The sequence below is a fragment of the Hippichthys cyanospilos genome, chromosome 9 (assembly GCF_059441005.1).
Source record: "Hippichthys cyanospilos isolate Australia breed blue-spotted pipefish chromosome 9, RoL_Hcya_1.0, whole genome shotgun sequence".
In the NCBI taxonomy this organism is placed as follows: domain Eukaryota; kingdom Metazoa; phylum Chordata; class Actinopteri; order Syngnathiformes; family Syngnathidae; genus Hippichthys; species Hippichthys cyanospilos.
Window position 1 is genome coordinate 910,468 of NC_142377.1, and position 26,461 is coordinate 936,928.

At 39.5% G+C, this 26,461-nt stretch overlaps 1 protein-coding gene across 5 annotated transcripts in view; it reads left to right on the forward strand.

Annotated features, from left to right (window-relative positions):
* The window catches only part of phf2 (PHD finger protein 2), a 275,649-nt gene that overhangs the window by 22,492 nt on the left and 226,696 nt on the right, over nt 1–26,461 (forward strand). For 4 of the 5 annotated variants that reach the window (XR_015866616.1, XM_088423750.1, XM_088423748.1 and 1 more), the window contains exon 2: nt 24,013–24,098. The exons of the other annotated variant lie outside the window; for it this stretch is intronic. Coding sequence is in view for 3 of the 4 variants with exons in the window: in XM_088423750.1 (XP_088279876.1) it covers nt 24,013–24,098 (86 nt within the window). In the remaining variant the exon portion in view is untranslated. The remainder of the gene's footprint in view (nt 1–24,012; nt 24,099–26,461) is intronic. 5 annotated transcript variants of the gene reach the window in all.

The following is a 26,461-nucleotide window of genomic DNA, read 5'->3' on the forward strand; positions in this document are numbered from 1 at the left end:
TTCACACATTGGATGAAAATATTCTCCTGAACATATCGACAAAAATATATTCCAGTTTAAAGCTAGCGCCACCTAGTGGCTGCAAAAAATGTCATTAGTCGAAAGATTACAGTCAATCCTGTTTGGTTTGACTGACAGCTATGAAACTTTGTAGGCAAATGAAGGACTGCAAGACCTACAAAAAAGTCAATAGAAGTGATGTGCTAGGATGTACAGAAAAATTGTTATGAATTTTTTCAATGTGCAGTTTTGTCCCATTCTTAGACGTTAGCTGGTCTCAAACTAGTGTCTTTTTCTCTTAAACGATTCACCCCATTACCTTCAACTTTGGCATGAATCATTATCCAACTGAGGGGCACACATAGGCCAAATATCGTGAAGATCTCTTGATATAAAAGATGGGGGCGGAGCTTCAAATTATGTTTAATAATTCCTTCGCCAAGAGTGACAAAAATCTTAATAACTCAGCTATGACAGCTTCAAATCATCTGAAACTTTCCTGAGACTTTAAAAGTCATGGAATAATGCAGCTATGTTATAAACTTTCAAATCATATACAGCACCACCCAGTGGCGGACAAAAATCTCATTTTTTATACTTTTATGTACTGTGAAATGCCTGTTTGACTAAATGAACTCAAAAATGGTCAGAAAAGCTATGACACATTGGAACATTAAGGTTCTCAACTTTTATGACTTTTCATTAAAGGGCGTGGCCTCTATGCCAACTCAAAATCCGATGTCTCGCGAAAACGGTAACAGTTGCTGTAATTGGACCTAGACGATCTTATATTTTTAAAACTTCATATATGGGATGGGAGTCCAATGTGAAACACACCTACAAGCCTATTTTTTAATCATAGTACGAGGGCCACCTAGTGGCAGCAAAAAATATAGCAAATCCTTAATGTTTTTATGTACTCTGCTGAGCCCCTTGAAGTGACATCCCTTAAATGTTTTTTGAAAAGCCAGTGGCCATGCCTTATGCCCTCCACAAATCAGTACGATGTTTCGACAGTGAATGTGGCCTATATCGCATTGAAAGTCACAAAATTGGAACAATAAAAGCTGCAGTAACTCCACCCACATTGTCCCACCTTGTCTAAATTTTACATATTTGGTAAGAGTCCTGCACTGAAGTCATCTACAACTACTTTTTCATCGTTATTAGTCCTTGTTCATACCCCGACCTGTTAATACCCCAACGTGCACAGGTCTGCGAGGGCCCTTTATAGCTGCTTGCAGCTCTAGTTATTATTATTAGGGCCCGAGCAGCTACCGCTGCGAGAGCCCTCTTGTTTTTCTCCAGATTATTATTAGGGCCCGAGCAGCTACCGCTGCGAGAGCCCTCTTGTTTTTCTCCAGATTATTATTATTATTATTATTAGGGCCCAAGCAGCTACCGCTGCGAGAGCCCTCTTGTTTTTCTCCAGATTATTATTATTAGGGCCCGAGCAGCTACCGCTGCGAGAGCCCTCTTGTTTTTCTCCAGATTATTATTCTTATTATTATTATTATTAGGGCCCGAGCAGCTACCGCTGCGAGAGCCCTCTTGTTTTTCTCCAGATTATTATTCTTATTATTATTATTATTATTATTATTATTATTATTTACTGTGCAGCGCTTTTCCATTTTTGAGGGCCTAAACATGCACGAAAATTCACCAAAATTTGCACATTTGTCGGGCCCGGTGAAAAATTGGATATTTTTGTGTTTCCCAAAACAATGCAAAAAAAATGGCTCTGCAGCGCCACCTAAGGTTGAAAAAGTGCACCTAGTCCCGGCCCGTTTGACCTAGAGCTACGAAAATTTTTAGGCATATGTAGGACCTAGAGACCTACAAAAAAGTCAGCGCGAGCCATGTGCTCAGATGTACAGAAAAAGAGTTATGAATTTTTGAATATGCATTTTTGGCCCATTTTTGCACGTTTGCAGGTCCCAAACTGCTCCTTGTTTCTCCTAAACGCTATACTCAATCGCCTTCAAATTTGCTGTGGTCCATATTCACACATAGGGGCACAAGTGGGCAAAATTTGGTGTAGATCCGCTGACATATATGATAGGGGCGTGGCTTCAAATTATGTGTTCAATTTTTCCTTCGCCAAGAGTGACATAAACCTTAATAACTTTGTTGTACTAGCTTAAAAAAATCTAAAACTTCATTGACACACGGGAACTTATGTCTTTAACACCTTTGAAAAAAGTTTTTTTCAATACCTACTAGCACCGCCTAGTGGTTGATTAAAATGTCATTTTTTACAGTTTCATGTATTGTGCTCAGTCTGTTTGAGTAAAACTAGCGAAAATTGGTCAGAATATCATTAAGACATGGAATATTAAGATTTTAAAATTTTATGACTTTTCGATAATGGGCGTGGTCTGCACGCCACTTCAAAGTCAGATGACTCGCCAAAACAAAAAAAGTGTCTGTAATTGGCCCCAAAATGGCCTTATGAGTGGAAAATAGCCTCTTACTCCCGGCCCATTTGACCTAGAGCTCCAAAAATTTGTAGCCTTATGTAGGACCTCAAGCCCTACAAAAAAGTCAGTGTGAGCCATATGCTCAGATGTACATAAAGAGAGTTATGAATTTTTGAATGTGCACCTTTGGCCCGTTTTTGCTCATTTGCAGGTCCCGAACTGCTCCTTTTTTCTCCCAAACGCTTGACCCGATCGACTTCAAATTTGCTGTGATGTTTTATCTGACTGTGAGGCCCAATTGTTCAAATTTTCGTGACGATCCGCAATCAAATATGTTGGGGGCGGGGCTTCATATTAAGCCTTTGATGATTACTTTGCCACATGTGAAACAAACCTTTATAACTCAGCTTTCCAAGCTTGGAAAAATCTGAAACTTCACAGACACATGGAGACTCAAGCCCTTAACACATGTGTTTAAAAAAATCTTCAATTGCTTATAAGGCCACCTAGTGGCAAACAAAAATGTCAGTCTGATTTCTCGCGAAAACGAACAAAGTTGCTGTATTTGGACCCAGATGGTCTTATCTTTTCTAAACATTACATATTTGATGGATTTCCAATGCGGAATACACCTATCAACTTATTTTTTGCTATAGTGTGAGCGCCACCTAGTGGCAGGCAAAAATATAGCATTTTTTAAACGTTTTTATGTGTTTAGCTGAGCCCTTTGAAGTAATATCGCTGAAATTAAGTCTGAAAAGCCTCTAGACAGCCTTGCTGTCCTCCACCAAATTTTACGAAGTTTCGATAATGGGCGTGGCCTCTATGACCATTTTCATTCCGAAGCTTTATCTGTCCAGTAAAAGTTGCTGTAATTTGACCCAGATGATCTGATCTTCTCACAATTTCACACATTGGATAAAAATATTCTCCTGAATATAGCGACAAAAATTTATTCCAGTTTAAAGCTAGCGCCACCTAGTGGCTGCAAAAAAAGTCATTAGTCGAAAGATTACAGTCAATCCTGTTTGGTTTGACCGACAGCTATGAAACTTTGTAGGCTAATGGAGGACTGTAAGACCTACAAAAATGTCAATAAAAGTGATTTGCTAGGATGTACAGAAAAATTGTTATGAATTTTTTTAATGTGCAGTTTTGTCCCATTCTTAGACATTAGCTGGTCTCAAACTAGTGCCTTTTTCTCTTGAACGATTCACCCCATTACCTTCAACTTTGGCATGAATCATTATCCAACTGAGGGGCACACATAGTCTAAATATCGTGAAGATCTCTCGACATAAAAGATGGGGGCGGAGCTTCAAATTATGTTTAATACTTCCTTTGCCAAGAGTGACAAAAAACTTAATAACTCCGCTATGACAGCTTTAAACCACCTGAAACTTTCCTGGGACTTTAAAAGTCATGCAATAATACAGCTATGTGATAAACTTTCAAATCATTTACAGCGCCACCCAGTGGCGGACAAAAATCTATTTTTTTTTACTTTTATGTACTGTGAAATGCCTGTTTGACTAAATGAACTCAAAAATGGTCAGAAAAGCTATGACACATTGGAACATTAAGGTTCTCAACTTTTATGACTTTTCATTAAAGGGCGTGGCCTCTATGCCAACTCAAAATCTGATGTCTCGCGCGAAAACGGTAAAAGTTGCTGTAATTGGACCTAGACGATCTGATATTTTTAAAACTTCATATATGGGATGGGAGTCCAATGTGAAACACACCTACAGGCCTATTTTTTTATCATAGTACGAGCGCCACCTAGTGGCAGCAAAAACTATAGCAAATCCTTAACGTTTTATGTGCTGAGCCCCTTGAAGTGATATCCCTTAAATGTTTTCTGAAAAGCCAGTGGCCATGCCTTATGCCCTCCACAAATCAGTACGATGTTTCCACAGTGGGTGTGGCCTATATGGCATTGAAAGTAACAAAATTGGAACAGTAAAAGCTGCAGTAACTCCACCCACATTGTCCCACCTTGTCTAAATTTTACATATTTGGTAAAAGTCCTGCACTGAAGTGATCTACAACAAATTTTTCATCATTCATAGTCCTTGTTCATACCCCGACCTGTTCATACCCCAACGTGCACAGGTCTGCGAGGGCCCTTTATAGCTGCTTGCAGCTCTAGTTATTATTATTATTATTTACTGTGCAGCGCTTTTCCATTTTTGAGGGCCTAAACATGCACGAAAAGTCACCAAAATTTGCACATTTGTCGGGCCCGGTGAAAAATTGGATATTTTTGTGTTTCCCAAAAAAATGCAAAAAAAATGGCTCTGCAGCGCCACCTAAGGTCGAAAAAGTGCACCTGGTCCCGGCCCATTTGACCTAGAGCTACGAAAATTTTTAGGCATATGTAGGACCTAGAGAGCTACAAAAAAGTCAGCGTGAGCCATGTGCTCAGATGTACAGAAAAAGAGTTATGAATTTTTGATTGTGCATTTTTGGCCCATTTTTGCACGTTTGTAGGTCCCAAACTGCTCCTTGTTTCTCCTAAACACTTTACTCAATCGCCTTCAAATTTGCTGTGGTCCATATTCACACATAGGGGCACAAGTGGGCAAAATTTCGTGCAGATCCGCTGACATATATGATAGGGGCGTGGCTTCAAATTATGTGTTCAATTTTTCCTTCGCCAAGAGGGACAAAAACCTTAATAACTTTGATGTACTAGCTTTAAAACATCTCAAACTTCATAGACACATGGAAACTCATGTCTTTAACACCTTTAAAAAAAGTTTTTTTAAATACCTACTAGCGCCGCCTAGTGGTTGATTAAAATGTCATTTTTTACACTTTCATGTATTGTGCTCAGTCTGTTTGAGTAAAACAAATGAAAATTGGTCAGAATATCATTAAGACATGGAATATTAAGGTTTTAAAATTTTACGACTTTTCGATAATGGGCGTAGTCTGCACGCCACCTCAAAGTCAGATGACTCGCCAAAACGAAAAAAGTGGCTGTAATTGGCCCCAAAATGGCCTTATGAGTGGAAAATAGCCTCTCACTCCCGGCCCGTTTGACATAGAGCTACAAAAATTTGTAGCCTTATGTAGGACCTCGAGCCCTACAAAAAAGTCAGCGCGAGCCATATGCTCAGATGTACAGAAAGAGAGTTATGAATTTTTGAATGTGCACTTTTGGCCCGTTTTTGCTCATTTGCAGGTCCCGAACTGCTCCTTTTTTCTCCCAAACGCTTGACCCGATCGACTTCAAATTTGCTGTGATGTTTTATCTGACTATGAGGCACAATTGTTCAAATTTTTGTGATGATCCGCCATCAAATATGTTGGGGGCGGGGCTTTATATTATGCCTTTGATGATTACTTTGCCACATGTGAAACAAACCTTTATAACTCAGCTTTACAAGCTTAGAAAAATCTGAAACTTCACAGACACATGGAGACTCAAGCCCTTAACACAAGTGTTTAAAAAAATCTTCAATTGCTTATAAGGCCATCTCGTGGCAAACAAAAATGTCAGTCTGATGTCTCGCCAAAACGAACAAAGTTGCTGTGTTTGGTCCCAGATGGTCTTATCTTGTCTAAACTTCATATATTTGATGGGTTTCTAATGCGGATTACACCTATCAACGTATTTTTTGTTATAGTGCGAGCGCCACCTAGTGGCAGTCAAAAATATAGCATTTTTTAAACGTTTTAATGTGTTTAGCTGAGCCCTTTGAAGTATTATCGCTGAAATTAAGTCTGAAAAGCCTCTAGACAGCCCTGATGACCTCCACCAAATTTTACGAAGTTTCGATAATGGCCGTGGCCTCTACGACCATTTTCATTCCGAAGCTTTATCTGTCCAGTAAAAGTTGCTGTAATTTGACCCAGATGATCTGATTTTCTCACAATTTCACACATTGGATGAAAATATTCTCCTGAACATATCGACACAAATATATTCCAGTTTAAAGCTAGCGCCACCTAGTGGCTGCAAAAAATGTCATTAGTCGAAAGATTACAGTCAATCCTGTTTGGTTTGACCTACAGCTATGAAACTTTGTAGGCAAATGAAGGACTGTAAGACCTACAAAAATGTCAATAGAAGTGATGTGCTAAGATGTACAGAAAAATTGTTATGAATTTTTATAATGTGCAGTTTTGCCCCATTCTTAAGACATTAGCTGGTCTCAAACTAGTGCCTTTTTCTCTTAAAAGATTCACCCCATTACCTTCAACTTTGGCATTAATCATTATCCAACTGAGGGGCACACATAGGCCAAATATCGTGAAGATCTCTTGACATAAAAGATGGGGGCGGAGCTTCAAATTATGTTTAATACTTCCTTTGCCAAGAGTGACAAAAATCTTAATAACTCAGCTATGACAGCTTCAAACCATCTGAAACTTTCCTGGGACTTTAAACGTCATGCAATAATACAGCTATGTGATAATCTTTCAAATCATTTACAGTGCCACCCAGTGGCGGAAAAAAATCTCATTTTTTATACTATGTACTGTGAAATGCCTGTTTGACTAAATTAACTCAAAAATGGTCAGAAAAGCTATGACATATTGGAACATTAAGGTTCTCAACTTTTATGACTTTTCATTAAAGGGCGTGGCCTCTATGCCAACTCAAAATCCGATGTCTCGCGAAAACGGTAAAAGTTGCTGTAATTGGACCTAGACGATCTTATATTTTTTAAACTTCATATATGGGATGGGAGTCCAATGTGAAACACACCTACAAGCCTATTTTTTAATCATAGTACGAGCGCCACCTAGTGGCAGCAAAAAATATAGCAAATCCTTAATGTTTTTATGTACTCTGCTGAGCCCCTTGAAGTGACATCCCTTAAATGTTTTTTGAAAAGCCAGTGGCCATGCCTTATGCCCTCCACAAATCAGTACGATGTTTCGACAGTGAATGTGGCCTATATCGCATTGAAAGTCACAAAATTGGAACAATAAAAGCTGCAGTAACTCCACACACATTGTCCCACCTTGTCTAAATTTTACATATTTGGTAATAGTCCTGCACTGAAGTGATCTACAACAAATTTTTCATCATTCAAAGTCCTTGTTCATACCCCGACCTGTTCATACCCCAATGTGCACAGGTCTGCGAGGGCCCTTTATAGCTGCTTGCAGCTCTAGTTCTTCTTATTATTATTTACTGTGCAGCGCTTTTCCATTTTTGAGGGCCTAAACATGCACGAAAAGTCACCAAAATTTGCACATTTGTCGGGCCCGGTGAAAAATTGGATATTTTTGTGTTTCCCAAAACAATGCAAAAAAAATGGCTCTGCAGCGCCACCTAAGGTCGAAAAAGTGCACCTGGTCCCGGCCCGTTTGACCTAGAGCTACGAAAATTTTTAGCCATATGTAGGACCTAGAGACCTACAAAAAAGTCAGCGCGAGCCATGTGCTCAGATGTACAGAAAAAGAGTTATGAATTTTTGAATGTGCATTTTTGGCCCATTTTTGCACGTTTGCAGGTCCCAAACTGCTCCTTGTTTCTCCTAAACGCTTTACTCAATCGCCTTCAAATTTGCTGTGGTCCATATTCACACATAGAGGCACAAGTGGGCAAAATTTGGTGCAGATCCGCTGACATATATGATAGGGGCATGGCTTCAAATTATGTGTTCAATTTTTCCTTCGCCAGGAGTGACATAAACCTTAATAACTTTGATGTACTAGCTTAAAAAAATCTAAAACTTCATAGACACATGGAAACTTATGTCTTTAAAACCTTTAAAAAAAGTTTTTTTAAATACCTACTAGCGCCGCCTAGTGGTTGATTAAAATGTCATTTTTTACACTTTCATGTATTGTGCTCAGTCTGTTTGCGTAAAACAAATGAAAATTGGTCAGAATATCATTAAGACATGGAATATTAAGGTTTTAAAATTTTACGACTTTTCGATAATGGGCGTAGTCTGCACGCCACCTCAAAGTCAGATGACTCGCCAAAACGAAAAAAGTGGCTGTAATTGGCCCCAAAATGGCCTTATGAGTGGAAAATAGCCTCTCACTCCCGGCCCGTTTGACCTAGAGCTCCAAAAATTTGTAGCCTTATGTAGGACCTCGAGCCCTACAAAAAAGTCAGCGCAAGCCCTATGCTCAGATGTACAGAAAGAGAGTTATGAATTTTTGAATGTGCACCTTTAGCCCGTTTTTGCTCATTTGCAGGTCCCGAACTGCTCCTTTTTTCTCCCAAACGCTTGACCTGATCGACTTCAAATTTGCTGTGATGTTTTATCTGACTGTCAGGCACAATTGTTCAAATTTTTGTGATGATCCGCCATCAAATATGTTGGGGGCGGGGCTTTATATTATGCCTTTGATGATTACTTTGCCACATGTGAAACAAACCTTTATAACTCAGCTTTACAAGCTTAGAAAAATCTGAAACTTCACAGACACATGGAGACTCAAGCCCTTAACACAAGTGTTTAAAAAAATATTCAATTGCTTATAAGGCCATCTAGTGGCAAACAAAAATGTCAGTCTGATGTCTCGCCAAAACGAACAAAGTTGCTGTGTTTGGTCCCAGATGGTCTTATCTTTTCTAAACTTCATATATTTGATGGGTTTCAATGCGGAATACACCTAACAACGTATTTTTTGTTATAGTGCGAGCGCCACCTAGTGGCAGCCAAAAATAGAGCATTTTTTAAACGTTTTTATGTGTTTAGCTGAGCCCTTTGATGTAATATCGCTGAAATTAGGTCTGAAAAGCCTCTAGACAGCCCTGCTGACCTCCACCAAATTTTACGAAGTTTCGATAATGGGCGTGGCCTCTACGACCATTTTCATTCCGAAGCTTTATCTGTCCAGTAAAAGTTGCTGTAATTTGACCCAGATGATCTGATCTTCTCACAATTTCACACATTGGATGAAAATATTCTCCTGAACATATCGACAAAAATATATTCCAGTTTAAAGCTAGCGCCACCTAGTGGCTGCAAAAAATGTCATTAGTCGAAAGATTACAGTCAATCCTGTTTAGTTTGACCTACAGCTATGAAACTTTGTAGGCAAATGAAGGACTGCAAGACCTACAAAAAAGTCAATAGAAGTGATGTGCTAGGATGTACAGAAAAATTGTTATGATTTTTTTTAATGTGCAGTTTTGTCCCATTCTTAGACATTAGCTGGTCTCAAACTAGTGCCTTTTTCTCTTAAACGATTCACCCCATTACCTTCAACTTTGGCATGAATCATTATCCAACTGAGGGGCACACATAGTCCAAATATCGTGAAGATCTCTTGACAGAAAAGAAGGGGGCGGAGCTTCAAATTATGTTTAATACTTCCTTCGCCAAGAGTGACAAAAATGTTAATAACTCAGCTATGACAGCTTCAAACCATCTGAAACTTTCCTGGGACTTTAAAAGTCATGCAATAATACAGCTATGTGATAAACTTTCAAATCATTTACAGCGCCACCCAGTGGCGGACAAAAATCTCATTTTTTATACTTTTATGTACTGTGAAATGCCTGTTTGACTAAATGAACTAAAAAATGGTCAGAAAAGCTATGACACATTGGAACATTAAGGTTCTCAACTTTTATGACTTTTCATTAAAGGCCGTGGCCTCTATGCAAACTCAAAGTCTGATGTCTCCCCAAAACGGTGAAAGTTGCTGTAATTGGACCTAGATGATCTGATGTTTGCAAAACTTCATATATGGGATGGGAGTCCAATGTGAAACACACCTACAAGCCTATTTTTTATCATAGTACGAGCGCCACCTAGTGGCAGCATAAAATATAGCAAATCCTTAATGTTTTTATGTACTCTGCTGAGCCCCTTGAAGTGATATCCCTTAAATGTTTTCTGAAAAGCCAGTGGCCATGCCTTATGCCCTCCACAAATCAGTACGATGTTTCGACAGTGGGTGTGGCCTATATGGCATTGAAAGTCACAAAATTGGAACAATAAAAGCTGCAGTAACTCCACCCACATTGTCCCACCTTGTCTAAATTTTACATATTTGGTAAGAGTCCTGCACTGAAGTCATCTACAACTACTATTTCATTGTTCATAGTCCTTGTTCATACCCCGACCTGTTCATACCCCAACGTGCACAGGTCTGCGAGGGCCCTTTATAGCTGCTTGCAGCTCTAGTTATTATTATTATTATTATTATTATTATTTACTGTGCAGCGCTTTTCCATTTTTGAGGGCCTAAACATGCACGAAAAGTCACCAAAATTTGCACATTTGTCGGGCCCGGTGAAAAATTGGATATTTTTGTGTTTCCCAAAACAATGCAAAAAAAATGGCTCTGCAGCGCCACCTAAGGTCGAAAAAGTGCACCTAGTCCCGGCCCGTTTGACCTAGAGCTACGAAAATTTTTAGGCATATGTAGGACCTAGAGAGCTACAAAAAAGTCAGCACGAGCCATGTGCTCAGATGTACAGAAAAAGAGTTATGAATTTTTGAATGTGCATTTTTGGCCCATTTTTGCACGTTTGCAGGTCCCAAACTGCTCCTTCTTTCTCCTAAACGCTTTACTCAATCGCCTTCAAATTTGCTGTGGTCCATATTCACACATAGAGGCACAAGTGGGCAAAATTTGGTGCAGATCCGCTGACATATATGATAGGGGCGTGGCTTCAAATTATGTGTTCAATTTTTCCTTCGCCAAGAGTGACATAAACCTTAATAACTTTGATGTACTAGCTTAAAAAAATCTAAAACTTCATAGACACATGAAAACTTATGTCTTTAACACATTTGAAAAAAGTTTTTTTCAATAACTACTAGCGCCGCCTAGTGGTTGATTAAAATGTCAATTTTTACACTTTCATGTATTGTGCTCAGTCTGTTTGAGTAAAACAAGTGAAAATTGGTCAGAATATCATTAAGACATGGAATATTAAGATTTTAAAATTTTATGACTTTTCGATAATGGGCGTGGTCTGCACGCCACTTCAAAGTCAGATGACTCGCCAAAACGAAAAAAGTGGCTGTAATTGGCCCCAAAATGGCCTTATGAGTGGAAAATAGCCTCTTACTCCCGGCCCATTTGACCTAGAGCTACAAAAGTTTGTAGCCTTATGTAGGACCTCGAGCCCTACAAAAAAGTCAGCTCGAGCCATATGCTCAGATGTACAGAAAGAGAGTTATGAATTTTTGAATGTGCACTTTTGGCCCGTTTTTGCTCATTTGCAGGTCCCGAACTGCTCCTTTTTTCTCCCAAACGCTTGACCCGATCGACTTCAAATTTGCTGTGATGTTTTATCTAACTGTGAGGCACAATTGTTCAAATTTTTGTGACGATCCGCCGACAAATATGTTGGGGGCGGGGCTTTATATTATGCCTTTGATGATTACTTTGCCACATGTGAAACAAACCTTTATAACTCAGCTTTACAAGCTTGGAAAAATCTGAAACTTCACAGACACATGGAGACTCAAGCCCTTAACACAAGTGTTTAAAAAAATCTTCAATTGCTTATAAAGCCATCTAGTGGCAAACAAAAATGTCAGTCTGATGTCTCGCCAAAACAAACAAAGTTGCTGTGTTTGGTCCCAGATGGTCTTATCTTTTCTAAACTTCATATATTTGATGGGTTTCCAATGCGGAATACACCTATTAACGTATTTTTTGTTATAGTGCGAGCGCCACCTAGTGGCAGCCAAAAATATAGCATTTTTTAAACGTTATTATGTGTTTAGCTGAGCCCTTTAAAGTAATATCGCTGAAATTAAGTGTGACAAGCCTCTAGACAGCCTTGCTGACCTCCACCAAATTTTACTAAGTTTCGATAATGGGCGTGGCCTCTATGACCATTTTCATTCCGAAGCTTTATCTGTCCAGTAAAAGTTGCTGTAATTTGACCCAGATGCTCTGATCTTCTCACAATTTCACACATTGGATGAAAATATTCTCCTGAACATATCGACAAAAATATATTCCAGTTTAAAGCTAGCGCCACCTAGTGGCTGCAAAAAAAGGCATTAGTCGAAAGATTACAGTCAATCCTGTTTGGTTTGACCTACAGCTATGAAACTTTGTACGCATATGAAGGACTGCAAGACCTTAAAAAAAGTCAATAGAAGTGATGTGCTAGGATGTACAGAAAAATTGTTATGATTTTTTTTATTGTGCAGTTTTGTCCCATTCGTAGACATTAGCTGGTCTCAAACTAGTGACTTTTTCTCTTAAACGATTCACCCCATTACCTTCAACTTTGGCATGAATCATTATCCAACTGAGGGGCACACATAGTCTAAATATCGTGAAGATCTCTTGACATAAAAGATGGGGGCGGAGCTTCAAATTATGTTTAATACTTCCTTCGCCAAGAGTGACAAAATTCTTAATAACTCAGCTATGACAGCTTCAAACAATCTGAAACTTTCCTGGGACTTTAATAGTCATGCAATAATCCAGCTATGTGATAAACTTTCAAATCATTTACAGCGCCACCCAGTGGCGGACAAAAATCTCATTTTTTATACTTTTATGTACTGTGAAATGCCTGTTTGACTAAATGAACTCAAACATGGTCAGAAAAGCTATGACACATTGGAACATTAAGGTTCTCAACTTTTATGACTTTTCATTAAAGGGCGTGGCCTCTATGCAAACTCAAATTCTGATGTCTCGCCAAAACGATAAAAGTTGCTGTAATTGGACCTAGATTATCTGATGTTTGCAAAACTTCATATTTGGGATGCGAGTCTAATGTGAAACACACCTACAAGCCTATTTTTTATCATAGTACGAGCGCCACCAAGTGGCAGCAAAAAATATAGCAAATCCTTAATGTTTTTATGTACTCTGCTGAGCCCCTTGAAGTGATATCCCTTAAATGTTTTCTGAAAAGCCAGTGGCCATGCCTTATGCCCTCCACAAATCAGTACAATGTTTCGACAGTGGGTGTGGCCTATATGGCATTGAAAGTCACAAAATTGGAACAATAACAGCTGCAGTAACTCCACCCACATTGTCCCACCTTGTCTAACTTTGACATATTTGGTAAGAGTCCTGCACTGAAGTCATCTACAACTACTTTTTCATTGTTATTAGTCCTTGTTCATACCCCGACCTGTTCATACCCCAACGTGCACAGGTCTGCGAGGGCCCTTTATAGCTGCTTGCAGCTCTAGTTATTATTATTATTTACTGTGCAGCGCTTTTCCATTTTTGAGGGCCTAAACATGCACGAAAAGTCACCAAAATTTGCACATTTGTCGGGCCCGGTGAAAAATTGGATATTTTTGTGTTTCCCAAAACAATGCAAAAAAAATGGCTCTGCAGCGCCACCTAAGGTTGAAAAAGTGCACCTGGTCCCGGCCCGTTTGACCTAGAGCTACGAAAATTTTTAGGCATATGTAGGACCTAGAGACCTACAAAAAAGTCAGCGCGAGCCATGTGCTCAGATGTACAGAAAAAGAGTTATGAATTTTTGAATGTGCATTTTTGGCCCATTTTTGCATGTTTGCAGGTCCCAAACTGCTCCTTGTTTCTCCTAAACGCTTTACTCAATCACCTTCAAATTTGCTGTGGTCCATATTCACACATAGGGGCACAAGTGGGCAAAATTTGGTGTAGATCCGCTGACATATATGATAGGGGCGTGGCTTCAAATTATGTGTTCAATTTTTCCTTCGCCAAGAGTGACATAAACCTTAATAACTTTGTTGTACTAGCTTAATAAAATCTAAAACTTCATTGACACACGGAAACTTATGTCTTTAACAGCTTTGAAAAAAGTTTTTTTAAATACCTACTAGCGCCGCCTAGTGGTTGATTAAAATGTTATTTTTTACACTTTCATGTATTGTGCTCAGTCTGTTTGAGTAAAACAAATGAAAATTGGTCAGAATATCATTAAGACATGGAATATTAAGGTTTTAAAATTTTACGACATTTCGATAATGGGCGTAGTCTGCACGCCACCTCAAAGTCAGATGACTCGCCAAAACGAAAAAAGTGGCTGTAATTGGCCCCAAAATGGCCTTATGAGTGGAAAATAGCCTCTTACTCCCGGCCCATTTGACCTAGAGCTACAAAAATTTGTAGCCTTATGTAGGACCTCGAGCCCTAAAAAAAAGTCAGCGTGAGCCATATGCTCAGATGTACAGAAAGAGAGTTATGAATTTTTGAATGTGCACCTTTGGCCCGTTTTTGCTCATTTGCAGGTCCCGAACTGCTCCTTTTTTCTCCCAAACGCTTGACCCGATCGACTTCAAATTTGCTGTGATGTTTTATCTGACTGTGAGGCACAATTGTTCAAATTTTCGTGACGATCCGCAATCAAATATGTTGGGGGCGGGGCTTCATATTAAGCCTTTGATGATTACTTTGCCACATGTGAAACAAACCTTTATAACTCAGCTTTCCAAGCTTGGAAAAATCTGAAACTTCACAGACACATGAAGACTCAAGCCCTTAACACATGTGTTTAAAAAAATCTTAAATTGCTTATAAGGCCACCTAGTGGCAAACAAAAATGTCAGTCTGATTTCTCGCGAAAACGAACAAAATTGCTGTATTTGGACCCAGATGGTCTTATCTTTTCTAAACATTACATATTTAATGGATTTCCAATGCGGAATACACCATCAACTTATTTTTTGCTATAGTGTGAGCGCCACCTAGTGGCAGCCAAAAATATAGCATTTTTTAAACGTTTTTATGTGTTTTGCTGAGCCCTTTGAAGTAATATCGCTGCAATTAAGTGTGACAAGCCTCTAGACAGCCCTGCTGACCTCCACCAAATTTTACGAAATTTCGATAATGGGCGTGGCCTTTACGTCCATTTTCTTTCCGAAAATTTAACGGACCAGTAAAAGCTGCTGTAATTTGACCCAGATGATCTGATCTTCTCACAATTTCACACATTGGATGAAAATCTATTCCTGAAGACATCGACAAACATATATTCCAGTTTAAAGCTAGCGCCACCTAGTGGCTGCAAAAAATGTCATTAGTCGAAAGATTGGAGTCATTCCTCTTTGGTTTGACCTAACACTATAAAAGTTTTTAGGCATATGTAGGATTGTAAGACCTACAAAAAAGTCAATAGGAGTGATGTGCTAAGATGTACAGAATAATTTTTATGATTTTTTTTTATGTGCAATTTTGCCCCATTCTTAGACATTAGCCGGTCTAAATCTAGTGCCTTTTTCTCTTAAACGGTTCACCCGATTAACTTCTACGTTGGCATGGACTATTAGCAGATATAGCGGCACAAATCTCCCAAAAATTGTGAAGATCCCATGACTTGTAAGATGTGGGCGGAGCTTCAAATTGTTTTGAATATTTCCTTCGCCAAGAGTGACAAAAACCTTAATAATTCAGCTGTTTCAGCTTCAAATCATGTGAAACACTTGCAGGGAGTTTAAAAGTCATGCCCTAATACAGCTATGTGATAAACATCCAAATCATTTACAGCGCCACCTATTGGCGGACAAAAATCTAATTTTTTACACTCTCATGTACTGTGCAATGTCTGTTTGACTACATGAACTAAAAAATGGTCAGAAAAGCTATGACACAGTGGAGAATGAAGATTCTCAACTTTTATGATTTTTCAATAAAAGGCGTGGCCTGTATGCCAGCTCAAAGTCCGATTTCTCACCAAAACGGTAAAAAGTGCTGTAATTGGACCTAGATGATCTGATGTTTGCAAAACTTCATATATGGGATGGGAGTCCAATGTGAAACACACCTACAAGCCTATTTTTTATCATAGTACGAGCGCCACCTCGTGGCAGCAAAAAATATAGCAAATCCTTAATGTTTTTATGTACTCTGCTGAGCCCCTTGAAGTGATATCCCTTAAATGTTTTCTGAAAAGCCAGTGGCCATGCCTTATGCCCTCCACAAATCAGTACGATGTTTCGACAGTGGGTGTGGCCTATATGGCATTGAAAGTCACAAAATTGGAACAATAAAAGCTGCAGTAACTCCACCCACATTGTCCCACCTTGTCTAAATTTTACATATTTGGTAAGAGTCCTGCACTGAAGTCATCTACAACTACTATTTCATTGTTCATAGTCCTTGTTCATACCCCGACCTGTTCATACCCCAACGTGCACAGGTCTGCGAGGGCCCTTTATAGCTGCTTGCAGCTCTAGTTATTATTATTATTTACTGTGCAGCGCTTTTCCAATTTTGAGGGCCTAAACATGCACGAAAAGTCACCAAAATTTGCACATTTGTCGGGCCTGGTGAAAAATTGGATAATTTTGTGTTTCCCAAAACAATGCAAAAAAAATGGCTCTGCAGCGCCACCTAAGGTTGAAAAAGTGCACCTGGTCCCGGCCCGTTTCACCTAGAGCTACGAAAAATTTTAGGCATATATAGGACCTAGAGACCTACAAAAAAGTCAGCGCGAGCCATGTGCTCAGATGTACAGAAAAAGAGTTATGATTTTTTGAATGTGCATTTTTGGCCCATTTTTGCACGTTTGCAGGTCCCAAACTGCTCTTTGTTTCTCCTAAACGCTTTACTCAATCGCCTTCAAATTTGCTGTGGTCAATATTCACACATAGGGGCACAAGTGGGCAAAATTTGGTGCAGATCCGCTGACATATATGATAGGGGCGTGGCTTCAAATTATGTGATCAATTTTTCCTTCGCCAAGAGGGACAAAAACCTTAATAACTTTGATGTACTAGCTTAAAAAAATCTAAAACTTCATAGACACATGGAAACTTATGTCTTTAACACCTTTGAAAAAAGTTTTTTTAAATACCTACTAGCGCCGCCTAGTGGTTGATTAAAATGTCATTTTTTACACTTTCATGTATTGTGCTCAGTCTGTTTGAGTAAAACAAATGAAAATTGGTCAGAATATCATTAAGATATGGAATATTAAGGTTTTAAAATTTTACAACTTTTCGATAATGGGCGTAGTCTCCACGCCACCTCAAAGTCAGATGACTCGCCAAAACGAAAAAAGTGGCTGTAATTAGCCCCAAAATGGCCTTATGAGTGGAAAATAGCCTCTCACTCCCGGCCCGTTTGACCTAGAGCTCCAAAAATTTGTAGCCTTATGTAGGACCTCGAGCCCTACAAATAAGTCAGCGCGAGCCATGTGCTCAGATGTACAGAAAGAGAGTTATGAATTTTTGAATGTGCACCTTTGGCCCGTTTTTGCTCATTTGCAGGTCCCGAACTGCTCCTTTTTTCTCCCAAACGCTTAACCCGATCGACTTCAAATTTGCTGTGATGTTTTATCTGACTGTGAGGCACAATTGTTCAAATTTTTGTGATGATCCGCCAACAAATATGTTGGGGGCGGGGCTTTATATTATGCCTTTGATGATTACTTTGCCACATGTGAAACAAACCTTTATAACTCAGCTTTACAAGCTTAGAAAAATCTGAAACTTCACAGACACATGGAGACTCAAGCCCTTAACACAAGTGTTTAAAAAAATCTTCAATTGCTTATAAGGCCATCTAGTGGCAAACAAAAATGTCAGTCTGATGTCTCGCCAAAACGAATAAAGTTGCTGTGTTTGGTCCCAGATGGTCTTATCTTTTCTAAACTTCATATATTTGATGGGTTTCCAATGCGGAATACACCTATCAACGTATTTTTTGTTATAGTGTGAGCGCCACCTAGTGGCAGCCAAAAATATAGCATTTTTTAAACGTTTTTATGTGTTTAGCTGAGCCCTTTGAAGTAATATCGCTGAAATTAAGTCTGAAAAGCCTCTAAATTGCCCTGCTGACCTCCACCAAATTTTACGAAGTTTCGATAACGGGCGTGGCCTCTATGACCATTTTCATTCCGAAGCTTTATCTGTCCTGTAAAAGTTGCTGTAATTTGACCCAGATTATCTGATCTTCTCACAATTTCACACATTGGATGAAAATATTCTCCTGAACATATCGACAAAAATATATTCCAGTTTAAAGCTAGCGCCACCTAGTGGCTGCAAAAAAAATCATTAGTCGAAAGATTACAGTCAATCCTGTTTGGTTTGACCTACAGCTATGAAACTTTGTAGGCAAATGAAGGACTGTATGACCTACAAAAAAGTCAATAGAAGTGATGTGCTAGGATGTACAGAAAAATTGTTATGAATTTTTTTAATGTGCAGTTTTGTCCCATTCTTAGACATTAGCTGGTCTTAAAATAGTGTCTTTTTCTCTTAAACGATTCAGCCCCATTACCTTCAACTTTGGCATGAATCATTATCCAACTGAGGGGCACACATAGGCCAAATATCGTGAAGATCTCTTGATATAAAAGATGGGGGCGGAGCTTCAAATTATGTTTAATAATTCCTTCGCCAAGAGTGACAAAAACCTTAATAACTCAGCTATGACAGCTTCAAACCATCTGAAACTTTCCTGGCCCTTTAAAAGTAATGCAATAATTTAGCTATGTGATAAACTTTCAAATCATTTACAGCGCCACCCAGTGGCGGACAAAAATCTCATTTTTTATACTTTTATGTACTGTGAAATGCCTGTTTGACTAAATGAACTCAAAAATGGTCAGAAAAGCTATGACACATTGGAACATTAAGGTTCTCAACTTTTATGACTTTTCATTAAAGGGCGTGGCCTCTATGCCAACTCAAAATCCGATGTCTCGCGAAAACGGTAAAAGTTGCTGTAATTGGACCTAGACGATCTTATATTTTTAAAACTTCATATATGGGATGGGAGTCCAATGTGAAACACACCTACAAGCCTATTATTTAATCATAGTACGAGCGCCACCTAGTGGCAACAAAAAATATAGCAAATCCTTAATGTTTTTATGTACTCTGCTGAGCCCCTTGAAGTGACATCCCTTAAATGTTTTTTGAAAAGCCAGTGGCCATGCCTTATGCCCTCCACAAATCAGTACGATGTTTCAACAGTGGCTGTGGCCTATATCGCATTGAAAGTCACAAAATTGGAACAATAAAAGCTGCAGTAACTCCACCCACATTGTCCCACCTTGTCTAAATTTTACATATTTGGTAAGAGTCCTGCACTGAAGTAATCTACAACTACTTTTTCATCCTTCATAATCCTTGTTCATACCCCGACCTGTTAATACCCCAACGTGCACAGGTCTGCGAGGGCCCTTTATAGCTGCTTGCAGCTCTAGTTATTATTATTATTTACTGCGCAGCGCTTTTCCATTTTTGAGGGCCTAAACATGCACGAAAAGTCACCAAAATTTGCACATTTGTCGGTCCCGGTGAAAAATTTGATATTTTTGAGTTTTTCAAAACAATGCAAAAAAAATGACTCTGCAGCGCCACCTAAGGTCGAAAAAGTGCACCTGGTCCCGGCCCGTTTGACCTAGAGCTACGAAAATTTTTAGGCATATGTAGGACCTAGAGACCTACAAAAAAGTCAGCGTGAGCCATGTGCTCAGATGTACAGAAAAAGAGTTATGATTTTTTGAATGTGCATTTTTGGCCCATTTTTGCATGTTTGCAGGTCCCAAACTGCTCCTTGTTTCTCCTAAACGCTTTACTCAATCGCCTTCAAATTTGCTGTGGTCAATATTCACACATAGGGGCACAACTGGACAAAATTTGGTGCAGATCCGCTGACATATATGATAGGGGCGTGGCTTCAAAATATGTGTTCAATTTTTCCTTCGCCAAGAGTGACATAAACCTTAATAACTTTGATGTACTAGCTTAAAAAAATCTAAAACTTCATAGACACATGGAAACTTATGTCTTTAACACCGTTAAAAAAGTTTTTTTAAATACCTACAAGCGCTGCCTAGTGGTTGATTAAAATGTCATTTTTTACACTTTCATGTATTGTGCTCAGTCTGTTTGAGTAAAACAAGTGAAAACTGGTCAGAACATCATTAAGATATGGAATATTAAGGTTTTAAAATTTTACGACTTTTCGATAATGGGCGTAGTCTGCACGCCACCTCGAAGTCAGATGACTTGCCAAAACGAAAAAAGTGGCTGTAATTGGCCCCAAAATGGCCTTATGAGTGGAAAATAGCCTCTCACTCCCGGCCCGTTTGACCTAAAGCTACAAAAATTTGTAGCCTTATGTAGGATCTTGAGCCCTACAAAAAAGTCAGCGCGAGCCATATGCTCAGATGTACAGAAAGAGAGATATGAATTTTTGAATGTGCACTTTTGGCCTGTTTTTGCTCATTTGCAGGTCCCGAACTGCTCCTTTTTTCTCCCAAACGCTTGACCTGATCGACTTCAAATTTGCTGTGATGTTTTATCTGACTGTGAGGCACAATTGTTCAAATTTTTGTGACGATCCACCAACAAATATGTTGGGGGCGGGGCTTTATATTATGCCTTTGATGATTACTTTGCCACATGTGAAACAAACCTTTATAACTCAGCTTTACAAGCTTAGAAAAATATGAAACTTCACAGACACATGGAGACTCAAGCCCTTAACACAAGTGTTTAAACAAATCTTCAATTGCTTATGAGGCCATCTAGTGGCAAACAAAAATGTCAGTCTGATGTCTCGCCAAAACGAACAAAGTTGCTGTGTTTGGTCCCAGATGGTCTCATCTTTCCAAACTTCATATATTTGATGGGTTTCCAATGCGGAATACACCTATCAACATATTTTTTGTTATAGTGCGCGCGCCACCTAGTGGCAGCCAAAAATATAGCATTTTTTAAACGTTTTTATGTGTTTAGCTGAGCCCTTTGAATTAATATTTCTGAAATTAAGTCTGAAAAGCCTCTAGACAGCCCTGCTGACCTCCACCAAATTTTACGAAGTTTCAATAATGGGCGTGGCCTCTACGACCATTTTCATTCGGAAGCTTTATCTGTCCAGTAAAAGTTGCTGTAATTTGACCCAGATGATCTGATCTTCTCACAATTTCTCACAATGGATGAAAATATTCTCCTGAACATATTGACAAACATATATTCTAGTTTAAAGCTAGCGCCACCTAGTGGCTGCAAAAAATGTCATTAGTCGAAAGATTGGAGTCATTCCTGTTTGGTTTGACCTACAGCTATGAAACTTTGTAGGCAAATGAAGGACTGTAAGACCTACAAAAAAGTCAATAGAAGTGATGTGCTAGGATATACAGACAAATTGTTATTAATTTTTTTAATGTGCTGTTTTGGTCGTACTTAGACATGAGCTGGTCTCAAACTTGTGCCTTTTTCTCTTAAACGATTCACCCCATTACCTTCAACTTTGGCATGAATCATTACCCAACGAAGAGGCACACATAGTCCAAATATCGTGAAGATCTCATGACATAAAAGATGGGGGCGGAGCTTCAAATTATGTTTAATATTTCCTTCGGCAAGAGTGACAAAAATCTTAACTCAGCTGTGACAGCTTCAAACCATCTGAAACTTTCCTGGCACTTTCAAAGTCTTGCAATAATACAGCTATGTGATAAACTTTCAAATCATTTACAGTGCCACCCAGTGGCGAACAAAAATCTCATTTTTTATACTTTTATGTACTGTGAAATGCCTGTTTGACTAAATGAACTCAAAAATGGTCAGAAAAGCTGACACATTGGAACATTAAGGTTCTCAACTTTTATGACTTTTTAATAAAGGGCGTGGCCTCTATGCCAACTTAAAATCCGATGTCTCGCCAAAACGGTAAAAGTTGCTGTAATTGGACCCAGACGATCTGATATTTTTAAAACTTCATATATGGGATGGGAGTCCAATGTGAAACACACCTACAAGCCTATTTTTTATCATAGTACGAGCGCCACCTAGTGGCAGCAACAAATATAGAAAATCCTTAATGTTTTTATGTACTCTGCTGAGCCCCTTTGAAGTGATATTGCTTAAATGTTTTCTGAAAAGCCAGTGGCCACGCCTAATGCCCTCCATCGAATAGTAGGATGTTTCGACAGTGGGTGTGGCCTATACGGTAATTGAAAGTCACAAGATTGTAATAAAAGCTGCAGTAACTCAACCCACATTGTCACACCTTGTCTAAATTTTACATATTTGGTAAGAGTCCTGCACTGAAGTCATCTACAACTACTTTTTCATCATTCATACTCCTTGTTCATACACCGACCTGTTCATACCCCAATGTGCACAGGTTTGTGAGGGCCCTTTATAGCTGCTTGCAGCTCTAGTTATTATTATTTACTGTGCAGCGCTTTTCCATTTTTGAGGGCCTAAACATGCACGAAAAGTCACCATGAAAAGTGCATGAAAAGTTTTGCACAGTTGTCAGGCTTCGTGAAAAATTTGATGTTTTAGTGTTTCCTAAAACAAAGCAAAAATAGGGACCTAGGGTCGAAAAAGTGCACCTAGTCCCGGCCCGTTTGAGCTCGAGCCACGAAAATTTTTAGGCATATGTAGGACCTAGAGACCTACAAAAAAGTCAGCGCGAGCCATGTGCTCAGATGTACAGAAAAAGAGTTATGAATTTTTGAATGTGCATTTTTGGCCCATTTTTGCACGTTTGCAGGTCCCAAACTGCTCCTTGTTTCTCCTTCACGCTTTACCTAATTGCTTTCAAATTTGTTGTGGTGCATCATCAGACATAGGGGCACAACTGAGCTAATTTTGGTGAAGATCGGCCGACATATATGATAGGGGCGGGGCTTCAAATTATGTTATCCATTTTTCCTTTGTCAAGAGTGACAATAACCTTTAATAACTCTGATGTGCAAGCTTTAAAAAATCTAAAAGTTCATAAACACATGGAGACTAATGCCTTTAACACCTTTGAAAAAAATTTTGGGAAATAGCTGCTAGTGTAGCCTAGTGGTTGATAAAAATGTAATTTTTTTAAACTTTCATGTGTTGTGTTATATGAGTAAATAACTGAAAATTGGTCAGAACACCACTAATACACGGAATATTAAGGTTTACAAATTTTACGACTTTTTCTCAGTCCGGGCCCGTTTGACCTAGAGCTAAAAAAATGTATCGCTTTATGTAGGACCTCGAGCCCCACAAAAAGTCAGTGTGAGCCATATATGTTCAGATGTATAGAAAAAGAGTAACAAATTATTGAATGTGCACCTTCGGCCCGTTTTTGCTCATTTGCAGGTCCTGAACTGCTCCTTCTTTCTCCTAAAAGCTTGACCTAATCAACATCATATTTGCTGTAGTGTTTTATCAGACTGGGAGGCACAATTGTTCAAAATTTCGTGAGGAGCCGCCGGGCTTTATATTATGCCTTTGATATTTACTTCGCCACATGAGACACAAACCTTTATAACTCAGCTGTACAAGCTTAAAAAAAATCTGATACTTTATTGAGCCTTTTGATCAAATGTAATAAAAGTTGGACATTTTTTTTAACACATTGACTTCTAATGTTCACTTACCCCAATGTGCGTATACGAAACACGTTCATACTCTAACTTGATCATACCCTGACACGTTCAAACCCCAATGTGCACATGTCTTTGAAGGCTCTTAATTGCTGCTTGCAGCTCTTTTTTTTAATTATTATTCATACTCATTCATAAAGGGGCACCAACAATTTTGTGCACATTTATTTGCATGTCAATAAATTAAATTTGTAAAATGTCGATTGCTTGTGTGATCTGGTGGTTAGAAAAAATCCTGTGAACTTCATTTAAAAAAAAAACAAAAACATTTGTGTGCATGCACAAAACACATTTATCCTATATGTGCTTTTAAAGCTACATAATATGTTTTATTGTTTTCAGTTGTGTTGGTGTGGACGAAGAAGATGCCCCTGATATTGACATATATCATTGCCCAAACTGCGAGAAGACCCACGGCAAATCTACATGTATGTTGAATATTTTGAAAAAGACAAAACAAATGTTCAACTTTTAGTAGGCATGGACTGTCTGTCGGTTTGACAGAAAGCAGTTTTGAAAAGTCATTTTCCATCTTCCCGTCCATGGGCTGTTAAGTGCTTAATTAAAAGAATACTGCACTGTTAAAGGTTTTGTTATTAGAATACTGCTTCAAATAATTGTTTGCAGCGAGCTACGAGCTCATGTCAAATCTAAACAAAAGGCATAATTTAGTGTTTTTGTGCAATGGACTCTTGGCGCAGATGTATACTGGGATGTCAGAAATTAATAATTAGATTAAAAAAATATTAGGGCTGGGATGAGACCTCATACGAAGTGATCTCATAATATTAAAACACCACGACCCTGCACAGCATGGAATCTTTTTTTTGGGGGGGGCAATGGGACACACAGTAGAATCTGCTGCATAACAGTAAAATACACCACCAAACGTCATGAGAAGGTGCTTCAAAAGAAACCAAACCAAAGTCAAACCAACATTTCAAAATAAACCTTACCATACTAAATAAAGTATGGAGGTTGTTCCTCCCTCCTGGAGTGAGTCTCAAGTCACAACTCCTGATATTAACTGTACAACATTTTTCTAATCACAATCGCTGATTCAGGGTATTAAAAATGACATAATCCTACTGGTGTTATATTGTAGGACGACTGTGGCACAATGCCTGGAATAATTTAGTGCCCCCAAGAACAGTTGGATTTTCCATCCACCCATCCAACCATCCTTCCATCCATTGTCTTCTGCTCATCCGGGGTCGACTGTGGCACAATGTCTGGAATAATTTAGTTGCAAGTGAGCGGCACTTAAGTGCCCCCAAGAATATTTTCCATCCAACTATCCTTCCATCCATTATCTTCTGCTCATCTTGGGTCGACTTGTGGGGGCATCAACCTCAGTAGGGAAGCCCAGACTTCCCGCTCTCCAGCCACTTTGCTTAGCTTCTCCGGGAGGATCCACAGGTGTTCCCAGACCAGCCAGGAGACAGCCTCTTCCCAGTGGGACATGCCCAGAACACCTCACCAGGGAGGTGTTTGGGAGTTATCCTCATTAGACGCCCAAACCACCTCAACTTGCTCTTCTTAATGCAGAGAAGCAGCCGCTCGATATTGAGTCCCTCTCGGATGATGGAGCTTCTCACCTTATCTTATGCAGAGGAAACACATTTTGGCCGGTTGTCTCTGGGAGCTCTGGACTTTTGGTCAAGACCCACAGCTCGTGACCATAGATGTGGCCAGGAACGTAGATAGACTGGTTCTGCATTACAGTGGCTGCTGCATGTCCTGGACTAGCCAAAGATGCACTAGCCAAGCAGAGTTCAAGACACGCTCCATTTGGCCAGTTGGCTCCTGTCAGCTGCCTCTGGAGTCCCACAGGCCAATAAGGCCGGATAGGACTCCTTCAGCTTGATAGAATCGCTTACCGCTGGTGTCTACTACTGGGTTCGGGGATTGCTGCCACAACCGGCACCAACCACCATATATGTCCTCCACCTCTCCTGAGATGTGGGAGAAATTATGCCTGTAGTGGGAGTTGAAAGTCCTTCTGACAGGGAACTCTGCCAGGCGTTTATGGCAGACCCTCACAATGTGTTTGGGTCTACCAGGTCTGACCAGCATCCTCCCCCTGCATTGGAGCCAGCCTTTGGTGATCAGTTGACAGCTCAGGCCCTCTCTTCAACCGAGTGTCAAAAACATGCAGCCAGATTGCTTTTCAGAGACGTAAATGAAAATCCCAAACTTTACAACGCTCCATTTTGTGGCCACCGCTGTCTTGCTACTCCTTCCCGAGTCTCATCTCGCAGCTTGTGAGTTTCATGAGGAAGTACAATTCTCGGACACTCCTGCAAGACATGTGCTTGGCTCCCGGCGTGACCATGGGAGTTTGGTTGAAGTAGATTACAACTCCTGGCCTCATTGGTCGCGGCAGGAGCCAATCACTTGTCTTGTAAGAGTGCCTGTACATCCTCATGAGACTTATGCTGCAAGGGAGACATGAAAAGGAGCAGCAACAGGAACAGGACAGTGGTGGCGTTGTTAGAAGCATTGTTAATCTGTTACTTACATATCTTTTGTAATACATTAGAATTTCATGTGTAAACTCTGATTGTAGAGGTAGTAAACATCTATATGTTTGTTCCTGGAGCTGTGAACAGGATTCTTGGAGATTGTGATGACTTCTTGGTTGTCTTCCAGAATCACTGTGGACATAGATTCCAATCCAAAGTCACTCAGCAATGCTTCTTTCAGTGTGACTGGCTCTGTCAAACGTCACATATTGGCATGATGATCAACAGTCACAACATCAGCAAACTTATCAGATCCAAATCTTGTT